This window comes from Cygnus atratus, chromosome 8, assembly GCF_013377495.2.
Source record: "Cygnus atratus isolate AKBS03 ecotype Queensland, Australia chromosome 8, CAtr_DNAZoo_HiC_assembly, whole genome shotgun sequence".
NCBI lineage: Eukaryota > Metazoa > Chordata > Aves > Anseriformes > Anatidae > Cygnus > Cygnus atratus.
In genome coordinates this window covers 11,064,964-11,083,602 of record NC_066369.1, presented here as the reverse complement: position 1 = coordinate 11,083,602, position 18,639 = coordinate 11,064,964, and the positions used below count along the sequence as shown (strand labels likewise).

The following is an 18,639-nucleotide window of genomic DNA, read 5'->3' as shown; positions in this document are numbered from 1 at the left end:
AAACCGTATCAGCAATGCTTGAGCTTTAGGCTGGACATTAGGAAGAATTTCTTCACGCAAAAGGTGGCCAAGCACTGGAGAGTGGTGGAATCCCCATCCCTGGAGGTATTGAAGAGACGTGAGGACGTGGCACTGAGGGACATGGGTCACTGGTGGGACTCAGTAGGTTGATGGTTGGACTTGATGATCTTGAAGGTCATTCCCAACCTAGATGGTTTTATGATTCTATGATTTTAAAAGTAGAACAGCAACATTTTATAGAGATGAGTTGACAATAATTTGGGGTCCATTAAAGGCTGCAGCTGCTACAGGTGGATCCCAGAGAAGTGTCTCCCTCGAGCATAAATCTCCCTGTTTCTGTATCAGCCTCACCATTCTGTTTCTGTATCAGTCTCTGTTTCTGCCTCACTGTTTCTTTATCAGCTTTACTAGCTGCCAATTTAATGTGTAATTGGGGTTGAAAGGCCATGGAAATGTGTATGTTTTATTAATCAGAAACCTACAAGACTGCACGCAAAATCTGAACACAAGTTACTGCTCATGCTGCAGCAGTGCTCTGTCTCTCGTTTGGGAAGGAGCACGGTGGCAGGGCAAGCTTTGAGCTGGAAGAACGTGGCTGTGCTGTGGCATTCGTGTGACTGGGTGTAAAATCTCTCCGTGACAGTAATGACTGAATCAGGGAAGTGGTGTGGGTCTTTGTCATCGGGCACTCACAGTCTTAGGGTTCTCACGTGGAGGACACTTGGCCTTAGTTAGGTGAGTAATCTTGTTCGAGTGTTGTAAAATGAATGCACAGAGATATATTAAAACACATTTGAGGCAACACGAGAGTCCGCACAGTTAGGTTGTGGTGGTGTTGGGCTTGTCACCAGGGAGATCTTCCTCTGAATACCTCGTGAGGAGCCCGCATCTGCCAGGACCATTTGGTGTCAGTTACTGAAGGGGCGAGTTAATCCAATGTCACGTACCTGCTGACGTGGGGAAGTGACTTGATGTGTGGTGTTGGATTTAAGTGCAAACAATAGATAAATGGAAAATCTCTCTGCCTCGGGGTTGGGTACAGACCTCAGGGCTGCATGATGGGTTATGTTGGAGCTGTGGTCTTAATCTGCTCCTGTATCAGCACAGCTTCTCTTGAGGGAAAGCGTGCTGATGAAAGGCCAGGAATGCAGTACTAAAGCCTCCCAGGGCTGGGGTGGGGTGTAGCTGCAAAGCAGGACAGTTTCCCCCAGTTCTTCTGCTTCCCTCAGGCCAGATCCCTTCCTTTATTTGCCTAAGCAGAAATGTCTGTAAACTCAAATGAAAAATAAAAAAAGGAAAATGTTTGAATTTTCAGATATGGTTGAAAAATGTTTCATAACTGCACCTTAGCTCTGTTTTCCACTGATGTGCCTGCTACCAGACGTTGTGTTTTTCCACCCTCAGTCTGACTAGCTCAAGCTACACAGAAGGTGATGCAGGAAGAGGAGGTGTGATTCTTCACCCTGAGATGCTGGGAAATGCTTTCAATTCTCATGGCACTCGAAATGGTTCCTCCCACCCAGACTGGCCCCTTGTGGTTACTCCTTTCAGCTGATAGCTGGCGTAAATGTGTCTGTGCTGCACCAGTTTGAGGCCTTGTAAGGCTTTGCTGGACAAAGCCCACAAAAGCCTTGCAAGCTGGTCCTTGAGCTTCTTCTGCCAGACTGTGTAGCTGTGGTGAAGAACATGGTTAAATTAGGAGACGTGAGAAGGGAGTCACATCTAGACCTTACACTGAGGGAGCTGTGGTAGGTAGGGCCTTGGTGTCAGAGGAGGGAGTACACAGAAATACTGATAGCATCTGTACTTCCACAGCTCAGCTCAATGCATCGTTCCATATCTGCTTTTTCTCCAGAATCAGCTGTTGTTCAATACTACAGTTAGGATCCTCTGCCACCCTGGGAGTACAGAAACACGATTAGTGGCATTGGCTGTGGAGAACACATGCTATATTGTCATGTTGAACTATGTTCACCACAGGATAAACCTTTGTCTTGCTGTTCTGTCTCAACTAACACAGTATATCTGTTCTGGTCTGTCTGGGAACTTTTGCACTTATTCAATATTTTAGGGCTACTGTGTCCTGTTTGTAAGCAACTGGAGGCATTTCAGATGTGCTTTTGTAATTCTGTACTTAAGCCTCATTTCTTTCAGCTTCTGTGTGTCTGTCATTTCTGTCCAAACTTTGACTTTTCTGCCTGAATCCAATACTCTCTTTAGGTTATAAATTTAAAGCAACTGTTCTTCAGTCATTGTTACTTGCACAATTTTCCTCCACAATTTGATGTGATAGAAAGTACACGTGAAGTGTCTTACAGATATGCTTTCTGTGAAGAAAAGTTTGAAAAACTTGGGGCTGTAATTCAGGCAGGAGGGTTGTGAAAATAAATTCTCAGCATCAATTCTGTAAAAGTGCCTGTTCTTTTCTGCTTTTAAAAGGCATATGGATGAGGAATGCTCAGTGAAAGTAAAATAGAGGATTTGAACACTTGTATTTCAGCTGTGCTTTTCTCATAAAACTCAGATCAGGCAATGGAGGGACAGTATTTTGCAAAGGGACTTGTGCTAGAAAAGCTGCTGGTTTTTAGTGCAGCTGCTCATTGTTTGAAATTAAGTGAATCTGTTTTCAGAACCCTGATGACTGAACAAAGGAAGAAACAGACTTTCCCATCTTGTTGCCTTGCGTTGGATATTCTGTTTGGGTGCGGCTAGAAATTATATTGCTGGCTATGAATATGTATTACATTACAGTTGTATGGACTTTGGTGATCAGGCGCAGTTTAGCATTGTTTTAAATGCTGTAAATTGTACTTCTTGGTTTTGTGGGGAGCTGAAATATTTGTATCTCAGTCTGTTGAGATTTCTTCTCCATTAAATCAGAACTTTTAAGTGAATATAGAGATGATTTATGCTAGTGCTGTCCCTTGTGTCTGTAGTGTGAGGCAGGGGACTTGAGATGCTGTTAATGACTTGACTGCAGAAGCTGGAGAGCAATTTTTCCCCAGAATAGTCATAAATCCTCTGACAGATTAGGCAAAAAGTCCTCCAGCTGCTATATGAGTTACAAGTGTACCCTGTTTTCATGGGCTGTAGCTGAGTATCTGAGAACCAGCAGGAGGAAGTGGAGCACAGGTTTGATTTGTGACATGCCTTGTGCTATCATTACGGCTGTTTCATCTTTTCCTTTGTCAGGTGTGGCTTTTATAGAAGGACCAAATGTGTGGCCACTGGTGAGAATCTATCGAGGTGGCTTTCTCCTGATAGAATTCCTCTTTCTCCTGGGTATCAACACGTACGGCTGGAGACAGGCTGGAGTGAATCATGTCCTCATCTTTGAACTCAATCCCCGCAGCAACTTGTCCCATCAACATCTCTTTGAGGTAAACAGAGTAGGTTGTTAGGAGTGGCTGAGCTGTGCGTATCAGGAGGATAAATCCTGCACCATTTCCTGGCAAGGAATTGTAACACAATTAGAAGAGGAAGTTGCTGAAGTCTGATTAGATTACAGGACTGAGCACTGCTCTCCCTTTTGCTATAATGAGAGTTCATTGTAGGATTTGGAGTTATTTTTTCACAAGGTATCTGTATTTTTTTCTGTCTTTCTGTAGATTGCTGGATTCCTGGGGGTTTTGTGGTGCCTGAGCCTGCTGGCATGTATATATGGTAAATTCACCTACATCCCTATGCAGGTGAATCCACTCATCTTGTACGGCTTCATGTTGCTTTTTCTCATCAACCCTACCAAAACCTTATATTACAAGTCCCGTTTTTGGCTGCTCAAACTATTGGTAAGTCTCAAATCTGATTTTAAAATAAATAAATAAAAGATAAAAAGCTGTAGCTGAGCTGTAGCAGTTGAAACAGATACAAGCATCACTAATCTTCAGGAAGGAGGAGTGATATGCCATTGTACATGTGTATTCATAGAGCAGACCTGATAAGGTATTGACTGCAAGGATGGGGTTACTGAAACAACTTCTGCTTGTCCCTACCAGTGTATCATTATCTTGTATTGCAGGTAGTTGCTTGTAATCTTCATATATACGACTGCATATAGCTTTGTCCCTTAATGCAGCAAAACAGTTTGGTTAGGGTTGCAGGGCTCCAAGGCACAGCTGCATGGGTGCTTCTCAGCCCCAAATGGGAGAGTGCCAACAATGAGAGGGTTCACTGGTGGAGAGGAAACCTTTGCAAAGGTTGCTGCTTATAAAATTATGTTCGCAGGTTGGTTTTTCAGCAAATCTGTTGTGGTCTTAAACAAAATTACTCATTTAGGACCCAGCTCCTGTTTTCCTGGTAAATTAAATGTAAATATGCATGCTATATCGATGTTCCAGTTGTAGGTGGGAATCCAAAAGAACAACTTTTAAACTTGTTGGATGGCTGTTCAGTTTCTTCAAAAACAGTTGTTTCACATGTTTGTCCCCACCCTGAATGCCCTTTTAAATTAACTTCCATCAGTTTGGTTCCCTCGATACCTTATTCTTGCTAGAGAATATTCTTGCTAGAGAATAAGGTATCTCTGAGAGCATTCGGTGAGGTGAGAGCATTCGGAGAGGTAACTCTGAGAGCATTCGGTGGAAGAGAGTTGGGCTGGCTGACATTATTTGTAGAATCATTTTAATGCCAATTAAGACAATTAACTTTATCTGGAACATGACAGAGATGAAATGTAGAGTCATGTTTCAAGCATGTGTGTGCAGTTCTACACACACCTAGTTAACCTCTGTGTGCTCACCTCTGTTATTTGATTTGCTAGGTTTCTACTGTTTCAGTTTCTCCCTTTTTGCCTTCCAGCATTCAGCCACCTCTCACAGATGTACCTTTCAGTCCCAAGCCTCATTAGTCTTACTGCTGTCCCTTGGTGCTAGGGGAAGTACCGGCAGCGGTCTAACTGTGTGAGCGATATTTGTGCTAATTTACCTTAATATCTTAACAGGGTAAGATTCTGAGTCTTCACAGAGCTTCGCAGCAGCTTCCCAGTACCTGCTCTCTCTAGACTATGCTGTAGTCTGCAACACAGACATGTCTTTAATGTGCAGAGGCCAATTCATCCCAAGGTTTCCTGGGGAGAAAAGCTTCATCAAAATGCAAGATCACCTTAATGGTGGAAAATGACACAGTACTTCTGTATGTCAGGGGGAAGGGGAAAAAAGGCCAGACAGACCACATAGCTGTTAAGCTTTTCTAATTCCTATCATATGCAATTGGCTGGCTGGGCGTATTTTATTTCTTCTTTTGCCAGCAGCTATCTGGGTGAAAGGAGGTGTAAATAGCGCAATTCTTAGAACTGTACTGTTCGCCCAAATTTTGATTTGATGAGTGTTTTTCTTCACATTTGATATGCTTCATTTCTGGCCAAAATGGAGCCTGGTGTACTCGGCGTAGCAGAGCATTATTGGTACCTCCAGTTTTTCTAGAACCAAATCAGGAGGATATTTCAGAGCTTTGAGGCATTTTCTGAGGGAGCTAGGAGGCTTTCTGCATCCACCCATGCTCATTGGAGTTCATGACTGCGATTTGTTTTGATAATCCCCGAGGAACTGCAGTTTACTCCTTCATTGATCTTCCTCTGGATGAAAAAGTTATTTAGCTTGTAGCTAGCCGAATTCCTGTGCCAGACCCTTCTCTCTCGCCTACGTGGCATCCTGCTTACGTGAGCGTTCTTTGCTTCTGCTGCCAGGCGAGGAGCTTGCTGAATGCACTTGTGTAGGCTGAGGGAAGTATCTCGCCAAGAGGAATCTGATCAGAGCGCAGAGAATGGCATAGCATCCCCATACCGTCCTCCCTGCAGGGTGCTGGAATGGGGAAACAGCTGCAGGGAGCATAGCTGCGCGAGGTGAAAATCTAGGAAGTGTTCAGCTCTAGCTCAACTATCTGCTGTCTCAGCGCTTACTGAAACTGCAGTAATCAGCACCAGAAAGTCTGCACTTTGGTTGTGGAACTGTGCAAATACAATTGCAACTGATCACTTGAAGCTTAAGTTTGTCCCCGGCTCCTGGTGTTTCATGACTTTATTCTTGGAGCCCATCCTCACTGGAGGGTGTTGCAGGCTCTGCTGAGCTGGGAAGGTGGGTCTGCCTGTGCAACGGGGATTTGCCAGTGGGCAGTGCCAGTACCCTCTGGCCACTGGGTTGTGCCTGGGGCAGCGTGCAGCAGCCCTGGTCAGAAACCACAGTGGGGTTAGGAGAGTTCAGACGGCAGCTCCCGTCCTTGGGGAGCGTTGGTGGAGATAGCAGGGCCTTAGCTGGGTTATCTGCATATCTGCTGACTCGTCTGCTGTAACCTTTAGGTGGAAAGCTTCTGCTCTCTTAAAAGCTTTATGCTGCCATCTGACAGTGTGCAAGTGTCTCCCATTCAGTAACAATATGGATTTTTTATTAATTCCTTCTTATTTTCAGAGATCTGTAAACCTTTTCACAACTCATTTGTTTTAGTTGGTCTTTGTTTCAGAGGAAAAAAAAAAAGAACTGTGATTAAGCAGAGAGAAGATTAGTGTCACGGAGTGCTAGTAAAAGGGAGGATGGGCTTCTTGGGGATGACAGGTGCTCTGCCTTCTCTCATCTCTGCAGAAGCTGCTCCACAACAGGGCAGCTTTGAGAGCAGAGCTCCCTAACATTCGAGCCGTTGTAATAGGTGCTGTCCTACCAAACACAGTGCTTTCTGGGTCAAGGTCCCTATCTGCAGTTCAGTGCCACTAAGTCTTGATCCCTTATTTGGCTTTGAAATTTAGGACCAGAGCCTTAAATTGGCATTACGGGCTGGATGGGAATGTGTCAGTCCTTTCCTGGGTTTCTGTAGCTGCGTGCCTTTAGGTTAATAAGGAGAGCAATGTAAAGATCAGTGTTAGCCTGTGTTTTCATTAATGTAAAGGTTCATAAATCTCTGAACTACAGGATGATGCTGGTGCTGTCTCTTTGAGAAATTGGCCGTTAGTAGCTATAACTAACTGGGCAGGGAGAGCTGTAATCAAAGGTAATGGACCATGAAAACCGTCTGGTTTGAAAGTGGCAAAACTGCTGTTGAGGCTTAGAGGGAAAGTGGACTGGGATGGAGAGGGAGTCTAACTGCCGCTTAATAGGATTTCCTCTGCTCTTTATTTAACTCTTCCTGTGCTAGAGGGCTTGGGAGATCCAGCTGAGTAACAGTATCCACTGGTACAGCTTCTAACACCAAAGAACAGCTAACAAGTTAAGTAAGTTGAGCCACGATCAGATGAATGGCCAAGCTGTGGGTCTGTAAGCTAACTGATATTAAGTGTGAGGCAGAAGATAAGTGTGGAAGACGTCAGTAGATATGACATAAATGCCTGAAAGGAAGTGCTGATCAGCATGAGGAACAGTTGGAGGAACTGTGCCGTGCAGAGCTCCTACACAGAGACCCCAAGTTTCTGGGAAAGAGCTTGGTTGGAGGAGGCTGGGCTCTTCCAGTTGAAAAAAAAAAAAAGGAAAGAAAAATCGGGGAGTGAATAGGAAAAGAATTAGATGTCTGAAAGCAGGAATTTTATTTGTACTTCAAGTGGAGAGACAGTTATCTTTCTTTTTTCAGCAGGAGCAAAAGGTCAGCAATAAATCTTGAAGCGTTTCTGTTACTTCCATATTTGTTCAATGCTGTGATGTCCTGCTGCTGTGGTTAGGTGTCTTTGCCACTGTGTCATATGAATTATTCCTTTTTCTCTTGACAGTTTCGAGTATTCACGGCTCCCTTCCACAAAGTAGGCTTCGCAGATTTCTGGTTGGCTGATCAGCTCAACAGCCTGGTCGTGATACTCATGGATCTGGAGTACATGATCTGCTTCTACAGCTTCGAGGTTCAGTGGGAGAACAATGCTGGACTTCTGGCGAATACAGGTAGAGAAATGCTGACGCCCCTGCGAATGCTGTCAGAATGACCTGAAAAACACCAAGCAAAGCAACTTCTTAGGCATCTGTTCTGAAGAGGCCTACCAGTGACATAGGAAACTAAAATAATTGATGTTCCTTGTAAACATGCCATTAGGGATTCTACTGTTTCTTGCTTCCATCCAGAGAAATGGCATTTCACATCAGTGCTTGTTTCCTAACCCAGTTGTTTGGCCTGACTTGCATATTCGTCAAAGACTGTAGACAGAGCACTTCTTGACTGGAAAGACAAAAGACTTTTCCTGGCATTGTTTTATTTGAGTCGTTTAACCATGTATTTGCTTTTAGCCTGTTGCCTAGCACGAAAGTGAGTTGTGTAAGGCCATGAACCACAGTGTTTTGTGCTGTAGCCTGGTTCTTACAGGCACCATCACCATACCCTAAAGCAAGAGAGGATGGAGAAACTTCCTTAGTTGTTGCTGCCCCTTATTCCATTAGAGTTGGTGCTGCGACACCAGGGTTGTTGATGCTGTGCCTCTCTCCTTTCTAGTCAGAAGAGCCCCAGAGTTGGCAGACTTTGGCCTTCCAGTCGCAAAACAGTACCTGGCTCCTACTGGATCAGGCTGTTTTCTTTCCACTTTAAGCAGTGACTGCTGGCAAATTGTGTTGTCTGATGGTTTTGACACTTGCTATGAGAGATTGTGGTATGCTTCGATAAGCATCAGTATTTACTTTGTTTTTCCAATCTGATCTTTCTCTTCCCTTTAAGACAGTGTTGGAATTAACTATTTATTTATTAAAAAAAAAAGTTATAAAACAACTGTGTGGATAATTGTTTGTCCTCCAAACACTGGAATAACAGCACAGTGCTTTGGAATAAATATCAGCTAATGAACCTGTCTCTATTAGTGTGAGTAAGAAACAAACATTTGCTAATCAGTGGGGCGTTTATTTTAGAGGTAGTTTCCTCTCACCCCAGTTGCTCAAGTTGTGTTCAGGCTGTGCCCTGTCTTCGTTTAAAATATTAAAATAAGAAAGCCAAGAAAAAATAAGAAAAAAAATACTGAAAGCTGTTCTTTCCTATTATAGTATGCAAGAAAAGTTAAAAATGGGTCAAGGACATCTTAGACAAAGTAGTCTTTTTGAGTTGTCCTGCTGGGTTTAGGAATGCTCTCCCATTTATGCACAAAAATTCAGTCGAGAAGGCCTTCTGTAATTCCATCTTTAATTTGATTATTCGCAGCACTGCCAAAAGCACAAAGTAAATTTAAAAATAGATTATTTCTAATCTTCTTGCATGTTAATCACACTGGCAGCAGTGAAAGAGTTAGAAGATTATCTGTCTGGATGTGTTATTGATGTCATGTCACCTGAATAGCTGCAAGATAGCGTAAAGGGCATCAGAATACTCTCTGAGTCTCTCACTGTTCTGAATGTGTGTGCACGTACGTGTGCAAGTTGCAAATGTGTGCGTGCATAAGTACGAGACGTGGATGGGGCATTGCACTCTCAGGTACACTGGTACTGCTCTGACAGAAAGGAAGACAGCAGGAGTTCTTAAACTTACTGACTGTATCCCTGACACTTTTTTTTCTTGCAGAAAATCAAATTTGTTACAGCTACTCCTACGGAGTGAGAGCAGTTGTCCAGTGCATCCCTGCTTGGTTGCGATTCATCCAGTGCCTGCGCCGTTACCGCGATAATAAACGGGCCTTTCATCTGGTTAATGCTGGAAAATATTCCACCACCTTCTTCGTGGTGACATTTGCAGCCCTCTACAGCACTCACAAAGGTATGGGTTACTTCGGAAAGTCATTTACCTTTCAGACCCTGCTCCTTTTGCTTTTCAGGACACCCACTGGAAGGAACCCTGGTGGACCACCTCAGTCACTTTCTTACCGAGTTAGGTATAGTGATAGCAATATGAAAACACAGCATTGGTTCTTTGCATTTAAAGCATTGTATTTTGGTTCTGAGTTGGTTTTCCATTGGTGGCTCTGTGCTGTGAGGAGTGGTCGTGGTGTGTACTTGTATAAATCTCCCGCATGCAGCTTCGGTGCAGCCAATATGTCTTACCAGACTTTTCTGTTTAGTAGAACATCTTGGGCTAAGTCATGGGATTTTCCTCTTACGTGGGAGAAATTTAGAATTTGGCTTTGCTTTGAAGCATGAATTTGTCTTTGGCACCTGTGAAATATCTCAGTGGAAAGTCAAAGGGCTGCCTAGCTTGCAAAGAGTATTTTAAGATCTTCCTTTGGGTATTTTTTGCATACACAGTGTACATATAACTGTGATTCAGGAGTGGCAGAAAGAATGTTCAGGTTTCTCTCTCAAAAGGAAGAAACTGAAATAAATACCTGTCAGTTCTTGCTGTGACGGGAGGCTGGATGGGGGATGTATAAGGAAAAGGAGGATGTAGGAAATTCTTCTCCCTTGGCTTTTATGAACAACTAAAGTCAGTCTATCATTCCTGGACACAGGGGGATGTTCACAGTGCTGGGAAAATGTCCTCTCTGGATTTTTCTGCATGTTTTTATCCATGTTTTTTCTGCAGCTGGCAGGGAGTTGTTTCCAATCCATTTAACTGCAGATTGAGCCCTGATCCCTAAGTTCCCCATCTCCCTGGAAACGACAATTACTTGATTCTGCTCTTGTTCTGAAGGAAAAAGCTTTTAGTTTCTGCACTTCAGGCAGTCGCCCTGCCTTTCATTGTTCTGAAGTCCTAAAAGCTGTATTCTTTCATTTCAAAATATACGCCTCCTATATCTCCAGGAATTAGCAGCTACACACACTGGTGAGCAACTACTTATCCTGAAATATGGTTGGAGCAGGGCAGGGAGAGGTGTTCAAGGTATGCTTCTAGTTAACATGCTGGTTTTGGGGAGGGGGAGCAGGGTTATTAGAAACCTTCCTGTGGCCAAGAAATGGCTGTTTTGAAGTCACACACATAACATTTGCCAAGCCTGGCATCCTAGTGGCACAGAAACGCCCTGGTGCAAGCTGAAGGTTGGAAGTCGGGCGCTCTGCATCCAGGTGCGCACACAAACCCGCCGAGGGAGCGTCCCTGGCAGATGGTGTTGCAGCTCATCGCCTGGCTCCTCGTGCATCTCCTTCCTGCTGCCACATCCACAGAACTTGCTCCCATCTGAAGTTGCTTGCTCGGTGCCATCCTGCAGCTCCTCGCTCCCAGCCCTGCAGCCCCGGTAGTCACAGCTGCTAAGTCGCGAGATGAGACAAATACAGATTGCCTGGCTGCAGTCGGTGCTTGTATGTTTTATATACAGTGCCTGCTTTTAGGAGGCTGATGAATGCTTCTCCCTCCTGTGGGGGCACCCTGGAAGAGCCTCCGGCGGGAAGGCTGGGGTAGGTTTGTTTGGAACAGGAGGAAAACCAGCATCTGTCAAAACGTCCTGTTTAAGAACTTGACCTCATCTTACTCCCCCTGAGGTCTGCGTCTGTGCCAGTGCTGCTGACCCCTGTTCATGTAGCTGCCATACACAACTGTTGTCTGCTCCTGGGATCTGGCAGGGAGTGGGCTGTAACGAGGTGTTTATGAGCCCTGCATGGGCTTGTTCCAGCTGCCGAGAGACCTTGGTGACTCCCAGCTTTGGTCTGTCCCGTTCTGTTAGTGGCAGTCGATAGCACATAGCTGCTGGTATCATGCAAAAAAAATTTGGAAGCTTCCCCCTGTTTGGAAATTACACGTTCGCACAGCTTTTGCAAATGTCATTGCGCCTGGACTGGCAGTGATTTTCAGAGTGCTGCCTGAAGACCTTGCTATGCCTTGTCAGCCCTGCTGGCTTATTCCCATGCTGCCACAAATGCACTTCCTAGTGTGCTGGATCTGTTATAACTTCTTACTTTGGTTAAAATCTGTTAACATTTTATCTGAGCGATTTGCATGGATTTCCAGTTCTTTCTGAACTTGGAGTCAGATGGGCTGTTACCGAGTGTTTACGATGTTCCTGTTGGAAGCAGAAGCACTGCTCCCCCACGCTTTCTGTCTGCCTAAGTATAGCAGAGACAAACACTCATCTCTTATTTACAAAACAACTGTTGGGGCTAGAGATGTTTGCTACTAGGAACAAACACTGCCCAAAACAAGTGTCAAATTGGTAAAGATCCTTGCTACTTGGACCTGTTCTAAATTTCAGTGTGTAACGAACCTGTTAATTGCTGTTTTAACGAGAGTTTTATTTAAACAGACTTTCATGCCTCTGTTTGCAAGTCTATGACTTATAAGTCTGGAATGACAGCTTTCAGCTGCCAGGAAAAGAGGGTAATTTGTGGCCTTTTCTTGGGAGGTCAGGTAATGTACACCAGCCTGTTCTCCTTGGGAGTCCTGGGGAATATCACAGCCCTCTGGGGAGGGTTGTCTTCCTCCCCGGAGTTGGAACAGTGAATAATCTGTAGTTGCTCTGTAAGTTTTCAGTTTTGTGACTGCCAGCTGCGTGAAGATGGACTGTGTGGTTAGGAGGGTTTGTCAGCGTTGAAAGCCAGCTAATTCGTACAGAGCACATTCATGGCGTCGTTGTGCTGTATTTTCACAGACTGGGTGGAAAACAACTTGAGCTAAACAAATGTACAAATGCCACCTTATTACGTACAGCTGATGTATGCAGCATATGCGGTACTGCCTTTTCCAAACCTGCTGTAGGTTTGTAAGGTTCCCCCCTGTCCCAGTGATACTGTAGGCTTTGGACTGGCGTTTCAGTTTCCCCAAAAGATCACTGTTCAAGACCTCATACTGCTTGGGTGGTGAATTCTTTCTTCCCTTAATGAAGCCTTTACTTTTCTTCCATCTGATTTGGATGCAAAATGCAACTTTCTCTGCTTTTTGCAGTTGTAACGATAGACCCAGTAGATACCAAAGTAAATCCTGTTGCGTCTTGTCTCCCAAACTGGCACTCTCGCAGTGCTGGAATCCAGCTTGTTTACAGAGCTCCCTCCAAGCTATCATCTCCTGAATTAGTGATGCTTAAGCTAGAGTCCCGTAGCGTGGGACTCGAGCAGGCAGCAGCTGCGTGCACGAGTGCTAACTCGAGCCATCCGCTTCGCCGCCAGCTCAGGAACACGACCGTGTTTTGGGGAAGACAGCGGGAACCAAAGGGCAACTGTTGCTAAGCTCCCAAAGGAAGAATTCTCAGTATTTTTATATCACTCAAAGGAATGGGAAGCAAAGGCCGTGTTCTGTAAATATAGTCCTCCGGGATATGTTTGCCCAGGCAAATAAGGCAGATCTGTAACTCTAAGCGACCCAGCAATTGCAGCCTGTGCCTCCCTGCCTGGCCACGGTGCGGCGGAGCAGCCGCCTCTGTCCCCGGCTCTTCCTCCCCTTCCTCTACCTTTTAGCACTGGCAATGCTCAGTAGCTTCACCCAGAGCTGGCCTGCTGAACGTTGCTTTGCTTTAGGTAATCCATATGGAAACCTGGGCATCTCTGGGGAAACAAGCAATTAAGTCCTAATGCTTCAGATCCAGTGGTTGTATTTAGGAGTTCGGCTCCTACCATAGCATGTTGAGAAGCAGTGCAACTGGAGTTGTCTTGTGCTAGGAGAGTGCTGGTTGCTTCTTGAGCATCGTGTGTGACACATGCACTCACTTTGTTCTTTGTAAAATATGCCTCTCTGCTTTTTTCTACTGCTTCTCATTTTTCTTGTCTCGATGCTTTTTGCTCCTGTGGTGTCATCTGAAATATCTGGCTCGTGTAGAATACAGATTTGGCTTCTGTGCTTGAATAACTAAGCTTCTTCAAGCGTTCCCATCATTTTCTTGTTTTGTGTGATTTGCAGTTGGTATGAGCATCTGTGTAGCTTACCTTGACTTTTCAAGAACATGTCAGTGAGCTGAAGTACAGCTGCTGGCTTAGAATTGGCTATATGGGATTTTATCCTTTAACTGAGGGAAAGATGTGGTGGTTTGTTTATGTGAAGCTTTCATCGTCGGTGTGATTCACACACTTTATTCCATGAAACCATTGTGGCGTGGGTGGTACCCAGCTGTTTAATGACCTCTGATTTAATCTGAAGTCAACCCATGTGTCCTGGGAATTTGTGCAAGTGTCTCTTCTTCCGTACCACTCCCATACCCTTAATAGATACCCCAAATAAGACTGCTGGACGTGAGCTGCCATCAGCTTGGAAAAGCAGTGGAGAGCTCCCAGTCTAAGACAATTAAACTGCTACACACTTTCTCATTAAACAGTCCAGAACACTGACAGTACCTACTTGGGGCTGTGTCTGTAGCGCAGTGCTTCCACCTGTGTTCTCAGCATCGCTTCAGAAACAGCCATCCTGCTGCAGTGATGTGTAACGGTCGTTGTGTCTTTGCTTTTGTGTTGGTTTTTTTTGTTTGTTTGTTTTTTTAAGCTAGCATAAATGAAAACTGTGAAAGTCATTGTCTTACCTAGGAATAAAGATGTGACCTGACAAGGCAGGAGCCATCCCTAGATTAATGGGCTTTTGCAGGAAGGTGTTGGACCGTCTCTTACTCACGGAGAGGTTCAAGCAGGCCTGAACAGATGAAGATGAATGGGAAACGTGCTGCTGTTTGGAAACCTAGCGGAAGACTCCAGGGCTGTTTCAGGTCTCACAGCTGCCCCCCACTCCTCATTAATCACGATGGTTTAAGCAGTTCCCAGCAGTTGTGCCGGGTGGCGTAGCTGGCTTCACGCTGGAATGGATCGCTGGTTCTCCCACGGTCGGTCCCACCACAGCACAACTGTGCCATCCATCACCAGGATGGATGGATGGATGGAGGGGGGAGAGGATGGTGGCAACACTGAACATTACTGGCAGCTGCTGGAGGATACCTGACTGCATCTTAGCCCTGCTGTCCTCTGCCTGTTGAAGTGATGGTGGCTGGGGTGGGCTATGCCACTTAGCCCTTGTTGCCACCATGTTAGAAACTGCAGGATGCAACCCCCTGGAGTGAATTCCCTGGCAGGGGACCCATAGTTAACCGTGATCCTAAGTGGTTACAGCATGAGACAAGAACAAGGTGATGTGAGAACTGGGACTAAAGCAAGTTTTAGAGAAATCAGACATTGGTGCAGAAGCTAATGGTACCTCAGATGTGAAATGAGTGGGGAGAATTGGCAAGGCAAAATAAAAGGGCATTTGGAGTTCAAGTGCAAATTTTTAGTGGGAAAAAATACTATTTTTCATGGAAGGGTGAAAAAAAGACTTTTTCATGGAAGGGTGAAACCAACAAACAGCATTTGTGAGATCCTGTTCCCCGGTTATTCCTTGTGTATTGGTACAAGAGCTCTCCTCCGTGTTGGAACAGCTGTCAGCACTGTGGCAAGCCAGATCGTTTGATTTAGGTGTCACACGAGCCTTACAGGGTGCTTAGGTTGTCCTCTTGAAGTAAAACAAACTTTGTAATGGGATTAACTGTCTTCTTTCTTAGCAGTGGCTGCTTTGTGCAGCTTGCCTTAGCAGGGCACACTGGCAGCTCCATCAGGGTGATTATTTGGAGCCAAAGTGTACAATGTCTTGTCACATTGCTGTGAGCTAGGATGCATTTTTGTCTGAAACCCTGTCATCCCATGCCCAGGAGGCCTTCGGTAACGAGTTGTGTTCATTAACCAGTCTTTCAGATCCTTTCCGTCGGAGTGGTGGCAGTGTCATTAGCGGAGAATTTGAGGCGTTGCTGTGGGCAAACATTTCCATCCTGGCCTCCGACCCCATCCCAGCTCTGCCGAGGATCTCTGCGGCACCGTGAGCGAGCCTGACTCCCAACACTGCCTTGTCGGCTCCTCTAATTGCTCAGCCAGGGCTCCAGGTACCTGGGGATGGAGCAGGGATGCACGAGGAGCACCCCAAGGCTCCCACCCGAGTGGGCCGGGTGCGATGCCTGTGCTCAGCAGGGGCGGGCTCGTTTCTAGGCAGAGTGCTTTCGGAACTGCCACAGCCCCCTGAATGTCAGCACAAATGAGGCGTGAAATCCCACAGGGAAATTTTCCAATGCTTTGTAGGCCTCTAAATGTCAAGTGGGATGCTTCCCTCTGCCAGCAGCCGAGCTGTGGGGGAGAGGCACCTCGGCACCCTACCAGGAGAATGATTCATTCATGTGGTTCCGAAACCTGCAGCTGTGAGGTGCATTTCCATGGCTGGGGCTTTGCAAGGGGACTACCAGTGCCATTTATATCGCTTAATGCAGCTTTGAGTTAATGGTGACTGGAGAAGCGAGAACACTAATGAATAAGGTGTAAGTAGAAAGGATGGCCTACCGATACCTCATTTCATGGGCACTTAAGAGGGGGAAGCCTGGCTTTTTTTATTTAATGGAACATATTAGAAGAAGCAACTGACTGCATCACAAGCAATTTACCTTCCAAATGAATGCAGGCCTGGAGTTCTCTGTGCTGCAGGAATCTAGGAGATGCAATAATCCATCTTTTTTTTTCTTTTATCACTTTTGCATTTTGAAGGAATCTCTTTGGGGATCTCAAAGCACTATAGAGGTACCAGATGACATCGTGCCCCAATCCCTATATTGTCCAGTGAAGGCCCTGATTATCACACAAATTATTTTTGATTGTGAATCCAGACATTCTTATTAGCGAGACCGCTGGCAAATGGTTAGATTGGAAACCCCATCCTCCTCAAGGTAGCTGTTAAACACCCCCCAGTATCACTTCTCAAATGTGAGAGAAGATGCTGGAGGAAGAATCTGATCAAATCTGTCAGCGGGGAATGATATGCGTCCTCCAGTTTGCAATTAAATCACGTTTCTTTTGCTTGTGAGATACAAGCAATGAAATTACTCTGTCTTTAAATCAGACACAGTTGCATTTCCTACAATGCAAACTAGCAGAGTGTTTTTTTAGTGAAAACAGGATTTAGGGATTTCCCTGTTTTACAAATGCGCAGTCTAAAATAGAAGAAGAAAGGAGAGGCTGCCTCCTGACAGCTCTTCACTGTGCTGTCTTTTGCTACTTTGCTTTAAATTGTGCCTCGAGGCTATGGGAGAGGTTTGCAGAATCTGAGAAGGTTGTTCATACGAAATGGTTGGTGTTTGACAAAGCTTGTCAGTGCACAATGGCGCGTCCTTGTGCTCCTTGCGGTTATTTGCCTTTTTCCTGCATTAAGTCCACTGTCGTGTCACGTCTCTGCCATTGATCTGCATGAAATAGAGGTGCGTGCAGGCTGGGGGGAAAGGGAGCAGTACTGCTATCCCTTCATTAAGAGTTATAATTACCGAGGGATCAGTCAGGCTGCGTTTCAAGCCATGAGGTTGTGAGATAAGTGCTTTGGGGTGCCGTTCTGGTGGCAGTTCCTGGGGAGGTAAGTCACTTTCAGCCTTCGCGCACCTCCCTTTGTGTGCTGGGATGGAGTTAAGAGGCACACATCATCCGCAGCCTCACTGGTAACAGAAAGTACATGCTCAGTTTTCTAGTATCTCTCGTCTAGCACACTGTAAATACGTTTTTTTTTGTTTGTTTAGGTTATGCTTAAATCTGCAATCGAAAGGGTAGCCATCAAAGGAGACTGAATTTGGCGTGCCTTGATCAAGAGGTTTTTAATTCACACTGGAGGCGGAGCTGCTCCAGTACACTCAGCGTTGTATCGTGTAGCAGGGCTTACCTGCTATGTTTCCTGATAACCTCAGACTTCTTACAGCTTTTATCACAGCTTTCACCATCAGCAAAAACCACAGCCGGCTGCAGCGGCTGACACACCAGGAGTGCTTATCAAGGGCCATTGTGCTCTTATCCAGGTCTTCAATAATACATGGCATTGATTTTTGCTGTGTTGAATACTATATAGTGTTTACATTCCCCGGAATAATTCAGCAGGGTAAACAGATAGTATTCTCTGGAAGTAAAGTCAATATTAACTGCATTCAGGATAGTATTTGCTGTCTATCTTTGATGGAAAGCGACCTTTCTCTTGCCTGTGTTTGGAAGGGGCTATAATTTCTGCACAGTATTGTTCTCTCAAAATGCTAGTCAGATACTGTGTCCCCTGTGGCTGGTTTTGGTATCGAAGATATTTGTCTATCAGCAATTTTTTCACGCAGTAAATTCTGTTGCTGCATGTGCCTTTGGCTGTTTTCCTGGTCTGTGGCCATTCACAGCTTCAGTTCAAAGGTTGAAGCCTTCCATTATTCATCCAGTTGACCTTCTGGGGCAATTTGTGGGTGTGTTTGTGCAGAGTATCTACCGGAATTGCCTTTTACAGGGTAAGCTGAGGACGCTAATGACAATTTTGCCCGCAGTGAAGGTTGCAAGTGGTCCCTGCAGCGTGCTGCTTCCCATCGTCTGCAGCAAGTGGGGATGGCGTGGGTGCTGCGGCAGGACAGCGAACTCGAATAGCCTCGACACAGCTGAACACCTCCAACCTGCAGACATGCTAATCTGAACATGCATTGAAATCTGCCCTCCACAGGGGCTAAACCTGCACCCGCAGCGTTACCTGCCGTGGTTTTGTGCTGATGGTGTGTCGTCCTGCCTGGGCCGTTTTGAATAACCGTGTGGCTGGGGAAGTTGCTACGTGGCGGTGCCTGCTGGAGCCTCTGGTACAAAGGTCCTTGTGCACCTCTGACTCGGTGGGCTGGCAGTTGTCCTGCAGAAGGCTTACTGCAGTCCATAGCATTTTAAAAAGTTGGGTCTTTTTCACTTCTTGGAAGTGCTGAGATCTACCAGGTGTCCAGCACGCTTCTGTGGTCCGTGAGACTCTCCAGTGGTGTTTTTGGTGGGTTTTGGCACATCGTTAAACAAATTAAAAAATGGGATGAAACAGTTCCTGTTTACGTAGACCCTGACATCATCA

At 45.4% G+C, this 18,639-nt stretch overlaps 1 protein-coding gene across 1 annotated transcript in view; it reads left to right on the top strand.

The window, feature by feature from the left end:
- XPR1 (xenotropic and polytropic retrovirus receptor 1) overlaps positions 1 to 18,639 on the top strand; it is a 103,846-nt gene that overhangs the window by 75,326 nt on the left and 9,881 nt on the right. Inside the window, exons 8-11 of the mRNA XM_035537974.2 lie at positions 3,214 to 3,401; positions 3,630 to 3,809; positions 7,706 to 7,871; positions 9,463 to 9,654. Coding sequence (XP_035393867.1) covers positions 3,214 to 3,401; positions 3,630 to 3,809; positions 7,706 to 7,871; positions 9,463 to 9,654 — 726 coding nt within the window. The remainder of the gene's footprint in view (positions 1 to 3,213; positions 3,402 to 3,629; positions 3,810 to 7,705; positions 7,872 to 9,462; positions 9,655 to 18,639) is intronic.